The sequence below is a fragment of the Polypterus senegalus genome, chromosome 12, assembly GCF_016835505.1.
Source record: "Polypterus senegalus isolate Bchr_013 chromosome 12, ASM1683550v1, whole genome shotgun sequence".
NCBI lineage: Eukaryota > Metazoa > Chordata > Cladistia > Polypteriformes > Polypteridae > Polypterus > Polypterus senegalus.
This window is the reverse complement of record NC_053165.1, coordinates 126,610,070-126,628,411: the sequence shown is the minus strand read 5'-3', so window position 1 is coordinate 126,628,411 and position 18,342 is coordinate 126,610,070. Positions and strand designations below refer to the sequence as shown.

The window sequence follows — 18,342 nt, the reverse complement described above, 5'->3', positions numbered from 1 at the left end:
CATTTTATAAAAAGTGTTTACAGCGATCGGGCTGTAAGGCTATTAGCATGAACTCCTGCAATGTTACTTTTTTGGTTGCTTGTGGTTGGTTTTTAAATTAAAGTTCGGATTTGATCAAATGTTCCCCTCTGTTCTGAGAGAGAGAGAGAGAGCGCGCGAGCTGCTGAGAGAGAGAGAGTGAGCATGTGCTGCTGACAGAGGGACTGGATGCGTGCTGCAGAGAGAGAGAGAGAGAGAGAGAGAGAGAGAGAGAGAGCGAGCCTGCTCGTGTAGCTGAGCAGGGAGCCTGGGTGTTTTTTGTCAGTGTTATTCAATGTTTTTACATTAGTTTACTATTACACTGTGCATTCTATGTTGTAATTAACTATATTTGTGCTTAATCTTTACATATATTTACATATATCTTTACATACAGTTCGTACGGTCTGGAACGGATTAATTGTATTTACATACAATCCTATGGGGGAAATTGCTTCTGTTCACGACCAACTCGGTTTACGACCAGAGTTTTGGAACAAATTATAGCCGTGAACCGAGGTTCCACTGTACAGTGGAGTGAGACTATTACTTTAAAATGAGTTTAACAACAACACGGTACACAGTTGGAAGCTTGTTAAGGGTAAAACAAACAGCAAACCCCACCCCAAACACAGACCAAACCTCTGGCTTGAAAAACAGAGATCTGCTGCTTTCAATAACTGGCTTGTAGATAGCAGTAAGATGAGATCTACATATAGACGAAACACAACAACAAAACAAAAAAAATCACGAAGGCTTATTTTTTGCCTTTTCTCTCCTAGAAAAGGGCTCAAAAGTTGTGAATTCCATCTCTTTGCTTAGATACCTCAGTTAACCTCAGTTAACTTGCTTAACCTGAAAACGTTCAACTCCTTCAATCTCTCCTCTTATCTCTTAGCCTGAGAATTAGCCTAGTTGCTCTTCTGTAATATTTCTCTAGTGCTACTATGTATTTTTTGTAACACAGTGACAAAACTGAACACATTACTCAAGATAAGGCCTCACTGGTGTGTTATATAATTTAAGCATATCCTCCCTTTTAGCTTTCATGATCACTTGTGTACACTGTGTGGATGTAGACAGTGATCCGTCCTCTAGGACTCCTAGGTTCTTCTCATAAGGCATTCTTTCAAGTTGTGTATTCAAATATCACACTTTGACTGCCTACATGGACTACATTAAGCTTCATCTGCCACAAATCTGCCTAAGCTTGTACACTATTCAAATTTATGGTACTTGTAAAGGTTAGTTTTTTTTTTTTTAATTCAGTTTTATTCTCCCAGTCATGTTCACGCTCCACCCGATCTGACATTGCCGTTTTCACATAATGACATGCAATAACAGAGGTGAACTCAGATGATGATGAGATGAAGAACAACGCAGCTGCACCAGGCTTAAAGGTGAAAGAATGCATGTTGTACTTTTACCACTGCTGTATTTTGTATATAAAAGCCACATCAAATGTTATTTACCTTGATTTATTTACTTATCTTCCTACAGCGTAAAATCACAAGTAGACTGATTAACATGGGCATGCTCACAAAGTATATGTGTAATGTCATGAAAAGTTTGTGCTGATACTTCAGTATGCAAGCAATGGTACAAGAATGCAGTAAGACTTCTTTTTAGGGCACATACACTGTGTCCGGATCTAAACAATAGCATGGAGAGTCACTACTGAAGTACTGAACAGTCTATTAGCCGTAGGAGGGACCTGCCATCACACTTTTGTGCAGCAAAAGTGGGATGTGCATTCTTTCGCCTTTACGCAGCTGTTCTGTTATAGCACATCTTTATGTGAAAACAGCAGTGTCAGATAAAACTGAATTTAAAAAAAAGCTAACCTTTACAAGTACCATAAATTTAGACAGACTGTTACAGACTCAAATTAAATGTATGTTTTATTTCTATAATAGTAAGAATAAGAGCAGCTCACTTATCAAAACTGAGGCGTCCGGGGTCGAACCGGTGACCTTCTGATTACCAGTCAGTAGTTCTTACTGCTGCATCACCAAAGCGGTCATATTAAGGGCTTGTCAATGTCGCACCCTAATGCAAGTTTTTTTTCTGCCGTTATATTCTTGAATAAAAGTGCACTTGTTTTGTTATACTTGTACCTTTTGTGAACGTGTTTATTTGTTATTTGGACTTCAGGCTTCACACATTATACACTTCATGTGTACATTTTGTCAATTATTACTAAAACATGAAAAATGTTTCTGTTTTTAACGATGTGTTTATATAGAATGTTGTAGACACGGAACACGCATGAAATGCGTGTATTAAAATAACGATATATTATTTACCGTAGACAACTCTAGGCAACTCACACACAGGTAAACAGACTTGAGCTGAGAAAATTTTCTGCCATTTCTGCGTTGGTGGGGGGATGGGATAGCAGGCTGCTTGTGCTTATCGCCACATTTACAACACAAAAGACACTGACGGGGTGCAATGGGATTTAAGATGGGCTGGGATTACGAGTTTTTTCGTAGGCTTTGGTAATTGTAGTGTTAAAAACAGGGTGATACAAAGTGGAGGTTAAAATAATCCAATAAATATTCCATTTAAAAATAAGGTTAAAACAACAATGGCTAGAAGCAGTCCTTTAACACTAGAATTACCAAAACCTACGAGAAAACTCGTAATTCCGGCCCACCTTAAATCCGCTTGCACTTCTCCATTCAGCATCTTTTGTGCTGTAAATGTGTCGATAATCCCAAGGAGCAAGCAGCCTGTTATACCATCCCCCCCTCCCCCCACCACCAGAGAAACTGCAAAAACCTGTCCCAACTGTTTGTCCCTTGTTTATCAGGGAGTCAGGTAGAGCTGTATAGGCTATAAAAAATATCGTTATTTGGAACACATGTATTTCACGTGTGTTCCGTGTCTACAAAGATCTATGTAAGTGTAGGATGACAGAAATGTTCAACGCATACCCCATGCTCTCATTCAGATTTTTCTGATGAAGGAATTCAAAGAGATCAGTGGGAGATTTTCCTGCAAAATCACCCATGGCATACATTACAGTCAGTTCTGTTTTTAGCCGAGACAGATCAAAAACTGCTCCGTGGCTCTTGTGTTAAACTGGAGAAGGCTGCATGCGGGAAATTTTTCTTGTATTTCGCGAAACTTCAGGGGGTCGAGGAGCGTGACAAACATCAGTTTTTCGTAGTCTTGAAATCTGGTCTGTGTCTGGCAAATAATATTGTCCAGAATCCTGCCATGGAGTTGGCAGTAGTGTGCGCGAGGATCTTGCACTCGGAGCGCCTGCGGTGCATTTAGTGGCCTCATAAAGTTCCTCATATCGGCGTCTATCGAATCAATGGGTCTGAATACGGTGACGTTGCCGTACGCCTGCTAGAGGACCCTACTGACACCAACTCAAAATCTGATTGGTTGAAGTAACAGTTTAATCGACATTTATTCTGTGTTAGAGGGCCTGCAGAATGGATTGTGAAGGCCTCTCTGCCTGGCAACAAATGATGGCTGAAATGTGATTGATTAAATGGTTTAATACGAAAATACATGTCTGGAAGCAGCACAACCATCGGAAAAGCTATGAAAGAAAGCGGACAGGCTATTTGGAATTATTTGATAAGTATTCATGGAGAAAATATAATTAACATCAGTTTGTGATTCAGATATTTTTTTACGCCAGCAGAGAAGGCCTTGCAGGCCCTGACGGCCCACCACTCAAGCTCATGGTTAATTCATCAGGTCTTACATCACCGGTCAGCGCCAGACACAATTCTCTGCCGCTCTCTCCAATAAGATAACGGAATACTCTGACCTTAGTGTTTTCCTCTGCCTCCGGCATTGCAAGTCTTGTGTATAATGTGAACTCGTCTTTCCATGTTCTCCATGACTTCGCCAGGTCTTTAGCATCAAGGCTTTATACCCTGCGTCTTCTCATTAAACTTGTATCTTGCGAATATCTTGTGCGTTCTTGCGATGTCCATGGCTTTATTTAATTTTAGCTCAGACCCGGCACTTAAAAGTTTCTCTTGCACTTTCGCTGAGGGAGGGTTTATGCAGTAGCTGCACTTATGAATATGCTAAGCACAGTCCTTCACCCGCGAATATTTACCTTATATGGGCAGGCACTCAATTACATGGGAGGCGTGATGATGCAAGACGCAACTCCTTCTCACACGGCGACTGAGCTGCAGGCTATGGCCGTATACAGTATATAGACGACAGTAGGTTCCAGTTATGACCGTTACGCATAGTATTTCGAAATGAAACCTGCCTAACTTTTGTAAGTAAGCTGTAAGGAATGAGCCTGCCAAATTTCAGCCTTCCACCTACACGGGAAGTTGGAGAATTAGTGATGAGTGAGTGAGTGAGTGAATGAGTGAGGGCTTTGCCTTTTATTTGTATAGATATAACTGCAGAAAAAGAACCCGCATTAGGGTGCGACATTGACACCCCTTTGATACAACCGTTTCGGTGGTGCAATGGTATCAACTGTTGACTGGTAATCAAAACTTCACAGGTTCAACCCTGGACGAATCCGTTTTGAGAAGTAAGCTAATCTTATTCTTACTATTTTAAAATAACAACATACATTTTATCTGGTGTAAATTTATGATACTTGCACAAGCCCTCCCCGCAAGAAACGTCCTCTCACATATAAGAACAACGCAGCTGCACCAGGCGTACAGGCGAAAGACGGCACCGTTTGGATACAGGACGGAGTCCGGAGTCATCATGCCAGTCAGTCTGCCCCACACCTGTCCTTCAAAGAACCAGCACGGCTTACAGAGCTCGCCAATGTATCGTGCAAACTCCTGTTTGTGATTATATTTTGTGATAGTCTTTACATAAGAAGCATTTATATGCTATTTATATAAAAGCCAGGTCGAACGTTATCTACCTCGATGTATTTACTTATCTTCCTACAGTGTAAAGTCACAAGTAGACTGCAGAGCTTCCTCTGCTTGATCGGCATGGGCAAGCTCACAAATTACACATGTAATGCCATGAAAAATGCCTGCTGACACTTTAGTACGCAAGCAATGAAATGGTATAAGAATGCAGTCAGACTTTTTTTGGGCACATGCACCGTCCAGATCTAAACACTAGTGTGGAGAGTCGCTCATGTACTGAAGAGTCTCGGAAAGTCTTTCTCCCGTGGGGCAACTGGGATCTTTTCCCAAATAAGATCAAACACCGCTGTGTAGGGTGAGACAGGAGCTTCCACCTGCAGCTGAAGTCACTTCACTACACATGTACACATGTGTCAGCGTGCCAGTGTCGATCAAACACAGGAACCTCTGCAGTTTACTTGTGACTTTACACTGTAGGAAGATAAGTAAATAAATTAAGGTAAATAACATTCGATCTGACTTTTATATACAAAATACAGTGACTGGAAAAGCGCGACGGCAGCTTCCACCTCCAGCTATAGACTCTTCAATACGCGAGCAACTCTCCATGCTAGTGTTTAGATCTGGACGGTGCATATGCCCAAAAAAAAAGTCTAACTGCATTCTCATACAATTGCTCACATACTGAAGTGTCAGCAGGCACTTTTCGTGGCATTACATGTGTATTTTTTGAGCATGCCCATGTCGATCAAACACAGGAAGCTCTGCAGTCTACTTGTTGATTTATGCTGTAGGAAGTTAGTAAAAAAAATCACAGTAAATAACATTCGATCTGGCTTTTATGTAACATATAAATGTTAATGTTTTGGGCACATGTACTGTCCAGATCTAAACACTAGCATGGAGAGTCGCTCGCGTACTGAAGAGTCTATAGCTGAAGGTGGAAGCTCCCGTCGCTGTACTTTGTATATAAGAGCCAGATTGAATATTATTTACCTTTATTTATTTAATTACTTCCTACAGCGTAAAGTCACAAGTAGACTACAGAGCTTCCCTTGTACTTATACAGTACAGCGAAGGCAAAAGTGCAACATGTATTCTTTCTCCGACGTAGAACTGTCGGCATCATCTGAGTTCACCTCTGTTATAGCACATCTTTATGTGAAAACAGCAGTGTCAGATTGGGGGGTAGGATTGTGAACGTGACTGAGAGAATAAAACTGAATAAAAAAAAAACAAAGCAAACCTTTCCAAGTATCATAAATTTACACCAGCTGTTACAAACTGAAATGAAATGTATGTTTTTATTTTAAAACAGTAAGAATAAGAATAGCTCACTTCTCAAAACAGACTCATCCAGGGTCGAACCCGTGAAGTTTTGATTACCAGTCAACAGTTGATACTGTTGTGCCACAGAAGCGGTCATATCAAAGAGGTGTCAATGTCGCACCACAGGCCATCATTAGCGATGCACTCTTTGAGACTATTTCTGAATGCTCGCATGACTCATTCAGCCATTTCAAGGGGAATAGAGGCTAATAGCGTCTTTGAGGGCTTCAAGGTTTTGAGGTCAGTGTGTGTATACCTTTGACCTGAGATAGCCCCACAAGAAGAAATCATGTGGAACAAGATCAGGTGAATGTGAAGGTCACCCAACATTGGCGCGCAAGTGGATCAGCTTCCCCGGAAAAATCTCCCGCAAAACTTGCATGGATTTCAGCGCCGTATGAGCTGTTGCTCCATCCTGCTGAAACCAGGCATCCACCACATCCATTTCTTCCAGTTGGGGCCACAAGAAGTTCTCTAGCATTTCAATGTAACATTCTGAAGTGATGACGATGGTTGCTCCCCTTCCTCAAAAAAGTAAGGGCATACAATGCAAAAATCTGCAACAGCACACCAAACTAACACGCTCACTGTGAAGGGGCCTCTGAAGAAGTTCATGAGGGTTGGTTTCAGCCCAATAGCGAAAGTTTTGCTTATTTAAGCAAGCATTCAAATGGAAATGTGCCTCATCACTGCACATGACAATGGCATCTCAATGAACGGTTTGCAAAATGTTCACGCACAAATCTCTAAGGCTCTACCAGTCTCTCACAGTGAGTTTCTGCATTACCATCATTTTGTATGGATGGTAATAAAGGTCCTCATGCAAAATCCCCCTTAAAGACGTGTTGGAAATGCCTAAAGCAGAAGCATGTTTGCATGCTGAACATCTAGGAGACCGCAAAATTAATGCCATTACAGCTTGGATGTTCTCAGGCATTCATACAGTTCGAGGGCAGCCTAGAGATTTTCTGTTGAATGTTGTACCCGTCTATCTAAATTTAACCACCAACTGAAATAATGTTTTCTGATTGGGGAGGTCACCGCTAAGAGGAATGCTAAGGTGCATTCGGAAGGCACGTTGCGTAGTGATAATGGATTAGTTGTTTCTGAAGAACGCTTTTAGAGCGAAATCCCACCAGACCAAGGCATGTTGCTGACTGAAAAATACAAGGGATCACCTATCAAAGGACCTCAGCTCACTATATAAAAAAAAAAGTTTTTATACATGTTTATTCACTCATTCACCTACTTGTCCCATTACAGTCGTATACAAAGCAATTGCCTAATTCCGGAACACTGAACGGAAGGCATGAAACAACTCAGAATACACATTTTGTCTTTGGTGTCCTAGGGTCAAGTGTGTGATAAAACAAGCCAGGATTTTCTTAATCATTATAATATATACATTAGTGTTAAATTAATAGTATCTTGATAAAACATTTCTATCCAATACATGAACATTTATGAGTGATTCCAAACTTTTGCTAGTGTATACTATTTACCTTTCATGAACTTCTATTGTTCTTAAGAAATTAAAAAAAAAAGTCACAAAAAAGAAACAACTGTGGCGGAAACCACAAGACACACCACACCTAAGAAATTTCAATACATTGTTTCTAAAATTTCTCCACTCACGTTTTTAGTTTCCTGTAACTGTTTAGAAAGTGGCTTGTTGACCCCCAAATGGCTTTCCCCACTGTCCAAAGGTTGAAATGAAAACACTGTGAAGAACAAGAATGAAAGTAATTTGCAGAAGCAAAACACATTAAGCAACAGGCTTCCATTTAAGGCACTTAAATTAACTTTTGTTATAAAAATGAGCATTGCACTCTTATAACTGCTCAATAAGATTAACCATACTATACCTACTTAGGTACCTTTATAAGAGAAATTTCTGCAATTGTCTTGAATGAACAGAAGTCAGGCTTCATTATTCTTCAGAGATAATATTTTGAAAAAGGTGGCATTAGTAAAGCAAACCTAACAACAGGTTTAACTAAACATTATACAAAATTTACTTTTTTTCCATTTCAATTGGCTATAGTATTGAAAAAATATTCTGTTTTTTCCTTTTTTGGAACAAATAACTACACAGGATCATATTAAAAAAAATATTCAGAACTTTGGATATAATACTTCTATCTACACCCTGTCAAGTAAGTGAACCAGCTGCCATGGCGGAATGTCTGAGGCTTCACCTCAGGTGCTGACATCTGAGGGTCGATACCCGCAAGGGAAAGCAAAGGTGCATACATCTGCTGAGTCCCAATTAGGGTGAAACACGTGTTGTGTACTTTTTGTATTACTGTATATTAAAAGTACTCTATAACATGCCTATGATCTGCTTCTTGCAAATGGAAGGGTGCGGTAGCTGATTGTCGACTGGCTAATTAGATAATAAGACTGTGATTCAGACATTTTACATATATATATATATCTATACTAATAAAAGGCAAAGCCCTCACTGACTGACTGACTGACTGACTCACTAATTCTCCAACTTCCCGTGTAGGTAGAAGGCTGAAATTTGGCAGGCTCATTCCTTACAGCTTCCTTACAAAAGTTGGGCAGGTTTCATTTCGAAATTCTACGCGTAATGATCATAACTGGAAGCTATTTTTCTGCATATACTGTAATAGAGTTAAGCGCGAAAGCCATGGGGGCGGAGTTTCGTGTGACATCATCACGCCTCCCACGTAATCACGCAGTACGTAGAAAACCAGGAAGAGGTCCAAAAAGCGCTGAAGAAAACATACATTATATACAAACCGGATTCCAAAAAAGTTGTGACACTATACAAATCGTGAATAAAAACTGAATGCAATGATGTGGAGGTGCCAACTTCTAATATTTTATTCAGAATAGAACATAAATCACAGAACAAAAGTTTAAACTGAGAAAATGTATCATTTTAAGGGAAAAATATGTTGATTCAGAATTTCATGGTGTCAACAAATCCCAAAAAGTTGGGACAAGGCCATTTTCACCACTGTGTGGCATCTCCCCTTCTTCTTACAACACTCAACAGACGTCTGGGGACCGAGGAGACCAGTTTCTCAAGTTTAGAAATAGGAATGCTCTCCCATTCTTGTCTAATACAGGCCTCTAACTGTTCAATCGTCTTGGGCCTTCTTTGTCGCACCTTCCTCTTTATGATGCACCAAATGTTCTCTATAGGTGAAAGATCTGGACTGCAGACTGGCCATTTCAGTACACGGATCCTTCTCCTACGCAGCCATGATGTTGTGATTGATGCAGAATGTGGTCTGGCATTATCTTGTTGAAAAATGCAGGGTCTTCCCTGAAAGAGATGACGTCTGGATGGGAGCATATGTTGTTCTAGAACCTGAATATATTTTTCTGCATTGATGGTGCCTTTCCAGACATGCAAGCTGCCCATGCCACACGCACTCATGCAACCCCATACCATCAGAGATGCAGGCTTCTGAACTGAGCGTTGATAACAACTTGGGTTGTCCTTGTCCTCTTTGGTCCGGATGACATGGCGTCCCAGATTTCCAAAAGAACTTGAATCGTGACTCGCCTGACCACAGAACAGTCTTCCATTTTGCCACACTCCATTTTAAATGATCCCTGGCCCAGTGAAACGCCTGAGCTTGTGGATCTTGCTTAGAAATGGCTTCTTCTTTGCACTGTAGAGTTTCAGCTGGCAACGCGGATGGCACGGTGGATTGTGTTCACTGACAATGGTTTCTGGAAGTATTCCTGAGCCCATTCTGTGATTTCCTTTACAGTAGCATTCCTGTTTGTGGTGCAGTGTCGTTTAAGGGCCCGGAGATCACGGGCATCCAGTATGGTTTTACGGCCTTGACCCTTACGCACAGAGATTGTTCCAGATTCTCTGAATCTTCGGATGATGTTATGCACAGTTGATGATGATAGATGCAAAGTCTTTGCAATTTTTCGCTGGGTAACACCTTTCTGATATTGCTCCACTATCTTTCTGCGCAACATTGTGGGAATTGGTGATCCTCTACCCATCTTGGCTTCTGAGAGACACTGCCACTCTGAGAAGCTCTTTTTATACCCAGTCATGTTGCCAATTGACCTAATTAGTGTTAATTGGTCTTCCAGCTCTTCGTTATGCTCAAATTTACTTTTTCCAACCTCTTATTGCTACTTGTCCCCACTTTTTTGGGATTTGTTGACACCGTGAAATTTTGAATCAACATATTTTTCCTTTAAAATGATACATTTACTCGGATTAAACGTTTGATCTGTCATCTACGTTCTATTACAAATAAAATATTGACATTTGCCATCTCCACATCATTGAATTCAGTTTTTATTCACAATTTGTTTAGTGTCCCAACTTTTTTGGAATCCGGTTTGTAATTAAGAAGGCAGCGAAACAATTAGAACCGAGTGAGTGACATATAAAACCATATTCAGCGGCTCACGTGAACTGACGCAGTGCGCAGACAAAAAGCAACAGTTCCAAAGAGTGCTGAACAAAAACCGAATTACACTTCTACGCTCAAATAGACAAACCACACGCAGTGGCGTAATAGTAGAGGTTTCGCCTCTAGCGCCGGCGTCCGAGGTTCGATTCCCGAGAGGGGATGCACTGAGTATGTCTCGCGCTTTCCGATTCATTTTAGCCTCGCATCCCCTTGGTTTGAGATGTATGAAAAAATATGCGGTTAACGCAGAAAGATCACCAATTGAAGCTTTATGAATAATAGATACTTTATTCGCGATCAATGATTGTTTTGGTAAAGCCATACTCAGTGTATTCATTGGTAAAAAAGTAAGAGCGAGGGGAGGGTAACTTATTCAGGCACGGAGGCAAAACCACAATAGCACCTGGGCTCGATGTACTGTAGTCCGCGTCAACTCGATCTGAATTGCGCGATCACATTTCAAAAAGTATATCTTTTCAAGTTCTATTTAGTCCATATGTGTCAAACTCAAGGCCCGCAGGCCACATCCAGCCCGGCGTGTAATTATATCCGCCCGAGATCATTTTATATATTATTGTTATTAATGGCCCGGGGATATGAAGCGCTGGTAACGCAATAAACTACAGATCCCATAATGCAGCGCTTCAGCTTCTGCACGGCACATGTAAATGTCAGGTCTTTTTCCTGTCCTAAGACAACTCACTCCCCTTCTTCTCTTACGTGTCCACCCTATTGCTTAGTGGTGCTGTTTATCTATACCTCTTATTTGCTGGAGTCCTTCATTTGAATATGCTGGCATGCCACAAATAGGATACTCTTTTTCTATGGGCTTCTGTCATAATTGTACGGAACATTAACACAGTGTACTTAGTATAGTATTATTATGGACCAAAAAATAAAAAAAAAAATAAAACAATAACACATGTCCAAGTGTTTTTGAGATTTTGGGGCATTTAGTTTATCTATTGTATGGGGTATTTTACCTATAAATATTTACATATCAAAATGTCCTTTTCAGGTGCACCATCCTGACAAATTTCAGCTTTAAACTAAACAGGAAAGAGTGTTTTGTTGGTGAGTGAGTGAACTTGTAAACTAATTAAAATGACTCCTTGCTATTACTTCTGAGAAGAGATTTTTTTAAATCAGTTTCTACCTCATTTCCATATGTACTTGGTAAAATAGCAGAGTGATGTCATAAATGTCAGAACATTAAGGATCTTACTGACTTTTATCCATTATCTTCTTATAAGTTGGAAGGGTCTCAGGTGATTGCATTAAAGTATAGCATACTCTCCTGAAACACACGCTACAGATGTTATGTGGATACTGTATATAGTTTATATGTTGATTGTTATTGCTCAATCTGTAAAACCATAAATTGCTGATAATGTACGACTTGTTTTTATACTCATCAGTTTTGGCTTGGATCACTCTGGTCAAAGTACTGTAGGCAATGCCAATGGCAATAACCTTGTACATGACCGACTAGATTATGATTATCTGCCATCAAGAAAATTTTGGCTTGTAGCAACCACATCTATAAGGATTGTCTCCAAGATGATCCTTAACTTGTTCTTTTAAGTTTCCCAATGGTGCATTCATCGTCCTAAAGCTGAATCTATCCAAACTGTTACTGGTCATTCTCTTCTTTTTGTTTATCTTTCCCAGCATTACGTTTTTTTCTAGAGAGCTGGGTTATTACATGTGTCAAAAGTAGGATAATCTGAGCTTGGTCATTTGTGCTTCAAGTAAGAACTCTAGATTGATTTGAGTGAGGATCCACTGGTCTCTGTTCTTGGCTGTTCAATGTATTCTCAGGAGTCTTCTCCAATACCAAAGTTCAAAAGGATCACTACTTTTTCTATCCTGCTTCTTTATAGTACGACTTTTGCTTCCGTAGGGAATACTGTGGCTTGTGGATGGCATGATTTTAATCATTGTATGTACAGACACATCATAGCATCTGAATATCTTTAAGGCCTTCAAGGCTATTCTACAAAGTGCAAGTCTGTCACGTATTTCCTGACTACTTGTTCCTTTACTGTTGATGACTGATCCTAAAAGGCAGAAGATATCTACTACTTCAATGCCTTCTTTATCAATTATAAGGCTGGTAGTACGACCTATTGTCATTATTTTGGTCTTGTTTATATTTAATTTTAGAACCATTTCTTCACTGTGCTCTTTGAGTTTTATTACTAGAGCCTGCACATCCTTTGCATTTTGGCTATGAGAGTGGGGTCATCAGCATTGTGTAGGTTATTGATATTTTTTCCTTCAATATTTAAACCACACACAACATCTTCCAATCTAGCTTCTCTTAATACATATTCTTCATATACAGCAGTAGATTGAATAAATAAGCAAGGAGTATATACAGTGCATCCGGAAAGTATTCACAGCGCATCACTTTTTCCACATTTTATTATGTTACAGCCTTATTCCAAAATGGATTAAATTCATTTTTTCTTCAAAATTCTACACACAACACTCAATAATGACAACGTGAAAAAAGTTTACTTGAGATTTTAGTAAAATTTTATTCACAGCATTTGCCATGAAGCTCAAAATTGAGCTCAGGTGCATCCTGTTTCCCCTGATCATCCTTGAGATGTTTCTGCAGCTTAATTGGAGTCCACCTGTGGTAAATTCAGTTGATTGGACATGATTTGGAAAGACACACACCTGTCTATATAATGTCCCACAGTTGACAGTTCATGTTAGAGCACAGACCAAGCATGAAGTCAAAGGAATTGTCTGTAGACCTCTGAGACAGGATTGTCTCGAGGCACAAATCTGGGGAAGGTTACAGAAACATTTCTGCTGCTTTGAAGGTCCTAATGAGCACAGTGGCCTCCATCAACCGTAAGTGGAAGAAGTTTGAAACCACCTTCCCAGAGCTGGCCGGCCATCTAAACTGAGCGATCGGAGGGGAAGGGCCTTAGTCAGGGAGGTGACCAAGAACCCGATGGTCACTCTGTCAGAGCTCCAGATGTCCTCTGTGGAGAGAGGAGAACCTTCCAGAAGGGCAACCATCTCTGCAGCAATCCACCAATCAGGACTGTATGGTAGAGTGGCCAGACGGAAGCCACTCCTTAGTGAAAGGCACATGGCAGCACGCCTGGAGTTTGCCAAAAGGCACCTGAAGGACTCTCAGACCATGAAAAACAAAATTCTCTGGTCTGATGAGACAAAGTTTGAACTCTTTGGTGTGAATGCCAGGTGTCATGTTTGGAGGCTAATCACCAGGCCAATACCATCCCTACACTGCAGCATGGTAGTGGCAGCATCATGCTGTGGGGATGTTTTTCAGCGGCAGGAACTGAGAGAATAGTCAGGATAAAGGGAAAGATGACTGCAGCAATGTACAGAGACATCTTGGATGAAAACCTGCTCCAGAGCGCTCTTGACCTCAAACTGGGACGACGGTTCATCTTTCAGCAGGACAACGACCCAAAGCACACAGCCAAGATATCAAAGGAGTGGCTTCAGGACAACTCTGTGAATCTCCTTGAGTGGCCTAGCCAGAGCCTAGACTTGAATCCGATTGAACATATTTGAAGAGATCTTAAAATGGCTGTGCACCGACGCTTCCCATCCAACCTGATGGAGCTTGAGAGGTGCTGTAAAGAGGAATACGCGAAACTGGCCTAACAGCTCTAATAGATTTCAGCAGCAACATTTCCATTGGCTCACGAATGTGTTACCACAATGATTGCTTAAAGGAAAAATCATTCTAACCTGCATACATGGTGAAACTCTGTGGTATAGGTCCACTGCTTGCGTCATCAGTAATGAGGGGAACATCTGAATGATGTGAATGGTGGTCCTGCAAAATCCACCTTTACCGGTAATACTGGGACAAGACTGGTCAGAAAATAAAACCGGTAACCTACACCCCACACCCAGTAAATCTTTGGGCCTGGGCAAGGACGGAGAGGAACCAACCCAAACTGTTTCCATACTGTGTAATCCACCGGCTGTAAGGGTCAACACTATTCCTCTGTCTTTTTTAACTTTTCAGTGTAGGCAAACGCCGGCCTCCTTTAAATGGGAGCAGTGGAATGATGGCTCCCTTAAGTTTGCCAGAAATGCAGCAGTCTCCATAAATGGCCAACACACTGATCTTCCTAAGCCTAATGGACCCTACTTTGTTATTGATAATGATTTATTATATTGGGTAGCTGAGCACGAGAGGGGAGATGAGGTCACTGTTGTTAGTACCACAGACGTTCCAGTGGCAGATCTGTGAACTAGCGCATACCCACCTCCTGAGCACCTATCTGGGATCTGACAAAACCTTGGAGAGGATTAAACTCCACTTTTATTGGCCTGGAATTAATAAGGAGGTCCATCATTTCTATAGTTCCTGTTTGGAATGCCAGTTATGACAGATTCCAAGGAAGGACTGTGCTCCTTTAATTCCAATCCCCCTTATTGGATATCCCTTTTGAAAATATTGGGGTCGATATAGTGGGACCCCTTGAACCCTCGGCCCGAGGACATAAATACATTCTAGTCCTCATGGATTATGCTACTCATTTTCCTGAAGCTTTCCCATTATGGACGGCTAATTCTAAAAACACTGGAAAGAAACTTGTAGGGGTCTTCTCATGGGTGAGAATCCCTAAAGAAATCTTAACAGATTAAGGGACACCCTTTACCTCAGACATGTTTAGGAAAGTTGCTAAATTACTCCGGGTTAAGTATTTAAAGACCGCAGTATACCATCCCCAGACTGACAGTCTTGTAAAGCAGTTCAATCAAACCCTCAAGCAAATGTTACATAAGGTGGTCAACATGGATGGAAGGAACTGGGGACTGGATATCTTTAAAGAAGGCAGGGAGGAAGAGGCCCTTGCATTTTGGAATATATCACGCAATTATGTGATAGATTGGCAAAGATTCAGCCCATTCTAAAAAATAAAAAATAAAAAAAACAAAAACAACACACCACATGGAAAAAAGCTCAAGCAGCACAGGCTCAGTGATATAACCAGGGGCCATCCCTTCGGGAGTGATAGCAAAAAAAAAAGGTAGAAGTGGAACTTGAGGTCAAGAGAATGCTGTAACTAGGTATGATAGAGGAGAGCCATAATCCCTGGTCCAGCCTGAGAGTCTTGGTCGCAAAGCATGACGGGAGTTAAGGGTTTTGCAATGACATCCGTCGGCTTAACTCTTTTTAGGCGGATGTCGACTTTGTTGACAGGAGGGGTTGAGGGCACATGTCGACAAAAGTCGACATCCAGGGGTAGAGGACGACAAACAGCTGTTAATAGCAACAGAACTCACCGTTGCGACACAGGCATTCCCTCTCTGCTTGGAGGAATGTTAGATTCATTGACTTGGCATCTAATCCTTGCGTGAGCGTGAATCATGTACGATAAACAAATCTAAACAAAGGCAAGATGGCATCATCATCTCACGAGGGAGTGAAGTGAGTGCAAAAAAGAAAAATACTCAGCAGACGATGTTTTGCACATTATCGCTGAGTTGGACTCTGATTTTTCAGAATCTGATTTTGTTGGCAGTGATCGGGAGATTGAGCAAGAGAGTGAGGAACTGGCATCAGCTGATCCGACACCAGCCGATGCTGCCCCAGCTGATCTGCTGCCAGCTGAGCGCATTCGCGCAGCAGACACACCTACGGCAAGGTGTGTGTGGGAGGAATACCCAGACATTGATCCGTGTGAGCCAAACTGGCTAATGGACTTCACAAAACAGCATGGCTTGCTGTTGGACACGACAGATTACCAGCCACTGGACTACTTCAGGCTGCTCTCCCCTGATGCTGCTTTTCAGCTACTGTCAGACGAGACAAACAGGTATGCAGAGCAATTTTTTGAATTGTGGGCTGCACTTGCACCACATTCTCATTTTTCAAAGTCGAAACCCTCAACGAAAGACGAGATGAAGGGCTTTGTGTAATTACAAATAGAGATGGGACTAGACTGGGGATACAACTTCAGAGAGCATTGGTCCAAACGTGCTTCGTCCCCTGGTGGCTTTGAACAGGTTATACCGCTTCAAATTTTTATTCACTTCTGTGATAACCAAAAGCAAATCTCAAGGGGTGAGCCAGGCTATAACCCCACGTATAAAGTTCAGCCCCTGCTTGACATTGTGGAACCAACATATTAACAATTTTATCAGCCTGGCTGTGATTTGTCTGTGCATGAATCTATGATAAAATAAAAGGGACGCTTTTTTTTCTGCCAATATATGCCAGAGAAGCCCACAAAGTATGGCATAAAGGATTTTGTACTGGCAGAAGCAAACACTGGTTTCTGTCTGAAAGTAATTACATATACAAGAAAGTATTCCCTTCAAAGAGAGAACTGTCCCTTGACAAGTCAGGTTGTGCTGGAGCAACTTCAGGGCTAAGATCATTTGGGTCATGTTGTGTACATGGACAATTTTTATACATGCTTAGAATTGTTCATGGAACTATAGAGCAGGGAAATTGGGGCTTGTGGCACAGTAAGGGTGAACAGGAGACACATGCCTTCACAGCTGAAGCCAGACAGGCTGAAGATGAAAAGAGGTGACAATCCGGCTTTCATGCGGGTAGAAAACTTGGTGGCAGTCGCATGGCACAATGTCAAAGGGGTGACTTGTCTCTCTACAGTACACACTAATAATTTATGTGTGAAAATGCAGCAACAGACAATTGAAAAGGAAACACCAGTGCAACACATATTGTAAGCAGTGCAATGTGGCAATGCATGCAATTGGCTGCTTTGAGTGATATCATACTTTGCAGGACTTTGCTCTGTAACATGTATGTGATATATATGTGAAATCATATAGTAGGCAGGCTCATATAACATGCAAGACAATAACATTTGTCAAAAGTAAATATTTTATGTTGATTTTATATGTTAAAAAATTGCTTTGTGTTCTTTTTTAAAAAAAGCTGGTTTTTAGAAAAATATTCAGCCTTGGGAGAAAAGAAACAAAAAAAAAATTAGCCCTAAAAAGAGTTAATCAAGTGTCCCAATTCAACACCTAACCTATGCCTCGCATGGACAACCTCCTCAAGAGGTTGGGTAGTACGAAGTATTGGACCACGCTTGACATGAATAAAGGGTATTGGCAAATTCCTTTAACGGAGTCTGCAAAGGCTACAACCATCTTTACTACCCTGAGCAGACACTGGCAATATTGTGTGCTTCCATTTGGGTTGCACAGGGTGCCAGCCACCTTCCAACGTCTGGTGGATAAAGTTCTACGGCCCCACAACTCCTACAGTGCTGCCTACCTAGATGACGTGGTCATCTATTCCTGCACTTGCAAGCAATATCTAGAGGAGGTTCAAGATGTGCTTCGAGCACTTGGTAAATCTGGCATTAGGATTAATCCCAAGAAATGTTTCTTCGGATTTACCAAGGCCAAATATTTGGGCCACAAGGTCGGCAAGGGTACAGTGCAACCACTGTTGTCCAAAGTTGAAGCCATACTGAATTGGCCCTGTCCGAAAACCAAGCGGCAGGTCCAAGCCTTTCTTAGAATGGTGGTATGGAATGAAAAGGCTGACTGTATACCTGTACTAATTTCTCCTGATTTTTCTTTGCGTTTCGTACACCAGACCGACTCTTTGGACACAGGTCTTGGTGCCATGCTGTGCCAAAGTGTTGATGGTGTCGAGCACCCCGCTATGTTCCTGAGCAGGAAATTGGTAGATCGTGAAACTAGGTATGCGGCAGTGGAGCGGGAGGCCTTGCCGATTAAGTGGG

General features: G+C 41.4%; 1 protein-coding gene across 1 annotated transcript in view; it reads right to left on the bottom strand.

The window, feature by feature from the left end:
* Positions 1-18,342, bottom strand: part of crtc3 (CREB regulated transcription coactivator 3) — a 218,072-nt gene that overhangs the window by 66,194 nt on the left and 133,536 nt on the right. The window contains exon 8 of the mRNA XM_039773390.1: positions 7,815-7,900. Coding sequence (XP_039629324.1) covers positions 7,815-7,900 — 86 coding nt within the window. The remainder of the gene's footprint in view (positions 1-7,814; positions 7,901-18,342) is intronic.